Genomic DNA, 6,290 nt, shown 5'->3' on the forward strand with positions numbered 1-6,290 from the left:
CAGATAGATAATTAATATGATTAGGAACACACAGAGCAAGCATGCTCTTGCCGACTGAAAAGCCCAGTAGCATAATTACTGTTTTCTTACTAGCTCACTGTCTGTACACATTTCAAAGCCTGGTTGGTGTGAGACTGCTGTGTAAACATCAATAAAATCCCAAAGTGCCAGATCATCAGCATCCTTGGGCACAACGGCTTTTTTATTTAGTGTTTTCCCTCTTTTAAAGATGCATTTCAGGGTTGCGAACATTAGGAAGAATGAGCTCCATGCTTCGGACTAACCTTTGAGTTTGTAACGAGTTAACATCTCCCCCAAGTGAACATTTATTACGAAGGCTAATTAATTGCTTTCCAGTTACAAGAACCTTTGCATTCAAAGAAGGTAGGATTCACAAGCAAAGAATATACTGTTTATTAAAACAAAGTAAGAGAAACAAAAGACCTCTCCCTTCAAAATCCTTTCTATTTAACACAGCTTTAGTCAAGAAATGAAATATATGAATGCAAGAACTATGTACAGGTGGAAAAAGTGTGTATTCACCAACTAAAAAGCAACATTAATTGAAGTGAAAACTAAAGCAGTGCTTTGTAGTTGCCTGGATTTCCCTAGGGGACAGCAAGTCAATGCTTATCAGCCATCCTCAGAAGAGACAATTTTGATTAATATCAGACCCATCTGACTCACTCTATTAAACCCTGAAGGAAGGATATCTTCAGATAGAAAAGATATGCCTTTGATTAATAATTCTACCCTATTGCCATTCTAAGCATTAACAACTATGTAGCACCTCTAGAAAGAGAAAGCCTTTGAATTCTAGGAAGACACACTTACTAAAACACCCAGGTTCCCCATAGCCACTTCTCAGCTCCCCCACCCCCCACCAAGAAGCAGCCACAGTTGTGAAGTTGTCGCCACTGCAGAAGCAAAACCCTAGTTACATAATTTATTTCACCATCTGCCATTAGGGCCAATTACATGTGACATAATTCCTGCTTGATAATAATGAAGTCCTAACAAAATTAACAAAAGCCTAAAGACGGAGGGAGGGAGTGGTAGTCGGACCGCTGGCCGACCCCTAGGCTGGACTCAACTTATACCACAGACATCTGATCTTATTTTCTTTTGCCTACCAGTGGGTTCTGAGATGCACATAAGAAACTGTTTAGTCCACCGTAAGGAGGCTCTCTGTACCGTGTAGCTAAGGTGGGATTGTCACATAGGGGCAGGAAGAAATCGATTCCATTTTGGATCTTTATTTGCAAACTTCTGCCCAGTCAGTGCCGCTCTCCTCACATAAGTGCGTTTCTCCGGATGTTTGTCATCAGCCTTCTCCCATATTCTCTGTAGTCCACAGGCTTCACATCCATCACTGTGGCCTTAATCCGAGACTCATCCTTCAAAAAGAGAAAAACAGTTTGTGAACCATAAAAGCCCATGGCATGAAGCAGTGGTGACGATGCTCTTTGCTTTGGGGTTTCAATGAGACCAGAAGGACAAAACACAGACACACTGGATTCAGAGTTCAGCAATTCCAATGAAGAAAACATGAGTGACAGCCTAGTCCAGAATTTGAGGCTGGGAGAGTGAACAGATCCTCCCTTCAACATTGGCCCTTTGATCTTTTCCTTGTGCTCCCAAACACTTAGAAACCTAGAATCCTAATGGGAGACTTTAGAGGGCTACTCTAGCTCAATTTATTCTCTTTCCAGAGGGGGAGCAGGAGCCCAGAGAGGATATGTGACTCACTTAAAGCCATACAGCTAGTTCTGAAAGCTGAACTTTCATTTCAAGAAAAGCTGAGTTGTAAGAGAAACAGCACACACAGCAGAGGGAAGGACCTAGTTTGGGTCCTACTGCAGCTCTGGGTGAGGCAATCTCTGCACTTCACCTTCCATGTCCACCCTGCAAGGGGGCTGAGGACCCAAAAAATGCCCTGACTCCACCCCACTCCCTGACATCATACCACACTAACATTTGACCCTCATCTCATTTAATGTATATAGTAACAAGAACATCTACAGGCAAGTATTAAGGTTAAGGTCAAATAATAAAATGGAATGATGAGTGCCCGTAGCTCAGTGGTTAGGGCGCCAGCCACATGCTCTGGGGCTGGTGGGTTTGAACCCGGCCCAGGCCTGTTAAACAAACAAACAAACAAAAAAATAGTTGGGTGATGTTGTACCACCAGAGGGGAATGAGGGAGGCTGAGGCAAAAGAATTGCTTGAGCCCAAAAGTTTGAGGTTACTGTGAGCTGTGACTCCACAGCACTCTAATGAGGGTGACAAAGTGAGACTCTGTCTCAATTAAAAAAAAAAAGAAAAGAAAAGAAACCAAAAACGGAATGAGTAAACCTTACAGAAAGCAGGGGTGTTTTCAGAATTCTCACTTATCCATTCATATCCAGGGACTGAATGGTACCTTTAGAGGCAGAATGGAGTGATGCCCAGAAAAGCTAGAGTCTAGGTCTGGGGTTCTCACTAAATCCAGGAATATTCATGAATATGATTAGGAGCAAAGCTCTGAACTGGACTGCTTGGGCTGGATTCTGAGCTCTGCCTCTATTTTTTGAGACAGAGTCTCACTTTGACATCCTGGGTAGAGTGTGTCATAGCTCACAGCAAACCTCAAACTATTGGGCTCATGTGATTTTCTCTTGCCTTAGCCGTCCCAAGTAGCTGAAACTATATGTACCCACCAAAACACCCAGGCTATCTTTTTTATTTTTAAGAGATGGGGTCTTGTTCTTGCTGAGGCTGGTCTTGAACTCCTGAGCTCAAGCAATCCACCTCCCTCAGCCTCCTAGAGTGTTAGGATTACAGGTGTGAGCCACCGGGCCCAGCCAGTGCGCTCTGCCTCTTGCTAGCCTATGACTTTAGGCAAGTGACTTGTTCTCTGTATGCCTCCATTCTGTCATTTGTTTTTTTTTGAGACAGAGCCTCAAGCTGTCCCCCTGGGTAGAGTGCCGTAGCATTGCAGCTCACAGCAACCTCCAACTCCTGGGCTCAAGCGAGTCTCCTGCCTCCGCCTCCCAAGTAGCTGGGACCACAGGCGCCCACCACAACGCCCGGCTATTTTTTTGTTGCAGCCATCATTGTTGTTTGGTGGGTCCGGGCTGGGGATTCGAACCCGCCACCTTAGGTGTACGTGGCTGGCGCCTTAGCCAGTTGAGCTATAGGTGCCGAGCCTCCGTCATTTGTAAAATGGGGAAAACAATAGTTCCCATGTACAGGGTTACTGTATGGATCCAGTGAGATAATACTTGCATAGAACAGTACATAGAACAGTGTCTGGCAGATAGTAAATAAATACTGTTTTATTATGACTATATAACTATATGACATTATGGCCAATTTAAGAAATTTTCAAGGTAATTTTAACTACATGTGGTCCTTCTTTCATATATAGATGGACTGATTTAGAGATGGAATCTTGCTATATTGCCCAGGCTGGCTTTGAACTCTAGAGCTCAAGTGATCCTTCTGTCTCAGCCTCCTGAGTAACTGGGATAATACCACCCTGCCTGGCTCATACAGTGATTTTAGGACCTAGACTTGTGAAAGATGTGACTCCATTACACGTCTTATCATTTTTTGTTAGAATACAGACTAAAAACCCCCCAGACTTTAACTTTTTTCCCTATTTTTTTTTTTTTTTTTTTGAGACAGAGGTTTACTTCGTTGCCCTCAGTAGAGTGCCAGGGCATCATAGCTCACAGCAACATCAAACTCTTGGGCTCAAGTCATCCTCCTGCCTCCCGAGTACTGGAGACTGCAGGCACCCTCCAAGTTCACTGACAGCTAATACTCTAATGCTTGCCCCAGGGACCTTACTTACATTGTAGTTCTCTAGTTTGACTCTGATTCTGAATGTGAAAGATCGAAAGTTGGCATTCTGAAAAACTTCCTCAAATGCCTGTTCATTCTGCAAAAACAAATATAAAACTTTAGACATGGAAACTACTGGACAACTTGAAAATATTGATAAGAGTTTTGAAAACACTTTTGAGAAAATTATTACCCACAATGGTTTGAAATTACTTAGGAATGAAAACTCTGCAGGTTAACATTACATAAAACTGTTGAAGTAGAATTTTATTTAAAATCACAACATTTAAAGTAATCAGATTTGTATAAAATAGAATGGTAGTTGTCAGGGCCTGGAAGAAGGCAGTTAAGGGGAGCTATTATTTAATGTGTAGAGCTTGAGTTTGAGAAAACGAAAAAGTTGTCACCTCCCCAAAGAAATCCCCAACCCATTATTGGTACTCTCCATTCTCCCCTTCCTTCTACTCTGAAAAATATGAATCTGTTTTTGTCTATATGAGTTTGCCTATTAAAGTAAAAATAGACTAGGGTGGGGCACCTCATGAGCTGTGGGACAGTTACACTGAAACTATAACTTTAATAGTGCCAGGAGTCACAAGGGGAGAGAGAGACTTGCCCTACGTTGGAAAGAACATAGCTTGGGTTGGCAGCCCACTGGCTCCCAGGCTTGGCAGCCCGCAGTGGGCGACTCAGCTCCCCGCAGGGCTCCTGCGACCAGTAGCCCTGGAGGTGACTCCCACTCGGACTCTGCCATCCATGGCGGCCAGTGGCTAGAGACTCCCACCTGTCTCCTGTGACTCGTGGCTTATGGCCAGCGAATCCTGCCAGTTGCAAAGCCCTCTAGCTCCCCACCAGCTCCTGTGACTGGCACACAGTCATACCCCAGACAGCGGCACAACCCTCGATGTGGCAGTGCCGCCCCTGACAGTGGTGTCAGCCCATGGTCCCTCCCACTGGGGTCAAACTGAGCTCCCAGTGGACCCACTCCCACACACCCCCACCCCTGCCTAGATGCTGGAGACCTTTTGAACTCTCCCACCTGATTGGTGTTTGTGTTGACCTGGGCTGATCACCCAGGGACCCACCGAGGTTGTACCCTAGTTGTGTTGTTGTGGGAGTGTAGGATTCTCCCCTTTCAGTTGTCGCCTGTAGGGAGCTGGGGTGTCTTAGTTGTTTATACATCTCCACAGCTGATTTCAGCCCAAAGCCACTGATTCACTAGGACTGGACAAAGACTAGCTGAATACTGGTCAGTGCCATCTAGTCCCACCACACCAAGAAGGTGCCCAGAGTTTCAGGCAGTAGCTCTGAATGGGACCTTCGTAAAGCTTTAAGGGAAAAGCTGCAATCACCAGTCCCAGTTCTTTGGTAAAGGGCTTGTTAATTACAACTCCAGGAGCCCTCAATTCAATTTCACCTTGCCAGCTTCTCTAGCCAAACAGTAAAAAATAATCATGGGGCAGAATCAGTGGAAAAACTCTGGCAACATAAATAATCAGAGTAGATCAACTCCCCCAAGGAATGACAAAGGAGACACAACAGAAGATCCCATTCATAAACAAATGGCTGAGATGTCAGAAATAGAATTCAGAATTTGGATTGCAAATAAGATTAACAGAATGGAGGTAAAGATGGAATCAGAAATTCAAGGAGCAATTCAAAAGTTGTCTCAAGAATTCAATGAATTCAAAGACAAAATCACCAAAGATTTTGACACACTGAGGCAAGAACTTGCAGTCCTCAAAGATCTGAGAGATACAGTAGAATCCCTCAGTAACAGAATGGAGCAGGCAGAAGAAAGGACCTCTGACATTGAAGACAAAGCTTTGAACACTCCCAAACACTCAAAGAGGAAGAGAAGTGGAGAGCAAAAATGGATCATTCCCTGAGAGAATTGTGGGACCACTCCAAAACAGCAAACATTTGCCTCATAGGAATCCCTGAAGGAGAAGAGGATGGTCTGAAAGGTACAGATACTCTTCTCCAAGAGATAATTGAGGAGAACTTTCCAAGCATGGCAAGAGATACTGAAATTCAGATAGCAGACAGTTTCAGAACTCCAGCAGGACTCAACCCAAATAAAGCATCTTTTAGACACATTGTAATTAACTTCACCAAAGTTAACATGAAGGAGAAGATCCTGTAAGTAGCCAGACGTAAGAAAATCATAACCTACAAGGGGAAGAATATTAGAATGATTGCAGATCTTTCTGCTGAAACTTTTCTTTTCTTTTTTTTTTTGAGACAGAGCCTCAAGCTGTCCCCCCTGGGTAGAGTGCTGTGGCATCATAGCTCACAGCAACCTCCAACTCCTGGGCTCAATCAAGTCTCCTGCCTTCGCCTCCCAAGTAGCTGGGACCACAGGCGCCCACCACAACGCCTGGCTATTTTTTTGGTTGTAGCCATCATTGTTGTTTGGCGGGCCCAGGCTGGATTCGAACCTGCCACCTTAGGTGTATGTG

General features: G+C 44.4%; 1 protein-coding gene across 2 annotated transcripts in view; it reads right to left on the reverse strand.

The window, feature by feature from the left end:
- Positions 1-390: 390 nt before the first annotated feature.
- Positions 391-6,290, reverse strand: part of RPA1 (replication protein A1) — an 84,108-nt gene continuing 78,208 nt past the window's right edge. For both annotated transcript variants that reach the window (XM_003799090.2, XM_023518728.1), the window contains 2 exons: positions 3,839-3,925; positions 391-1,397 (listed from right to left, as the gene is read on the reverse strand). In XM_003799090.2, coding sequence (XP_003799138.1) covers positions 1,293-1,397; positions 3,839-3,925 — 192 coding nt within the window. In that variant the 3' untranslated portion in view covers positions 391-1,292. The remainder of the gene's footprint in view (positions 1,398-3,838; positions 3,926-6,290) is intronic.

The sequence above is a fragment of the Otolemur garnettii genome, unplaced genomic scaffold (genome assembly GCF_000181295.1).
Source record: "Otolemur garnettii isolate 467f Iridium unplaced genomic scaffold, OtoGar3 scaffold00145, whole genome shotgun sequence".
Lineage (NCBI taxonomy): Eukaryota > Metazoa > Chordata > Mammalia > Primates > Galagidae > Otolemur > Otolemur garnettii.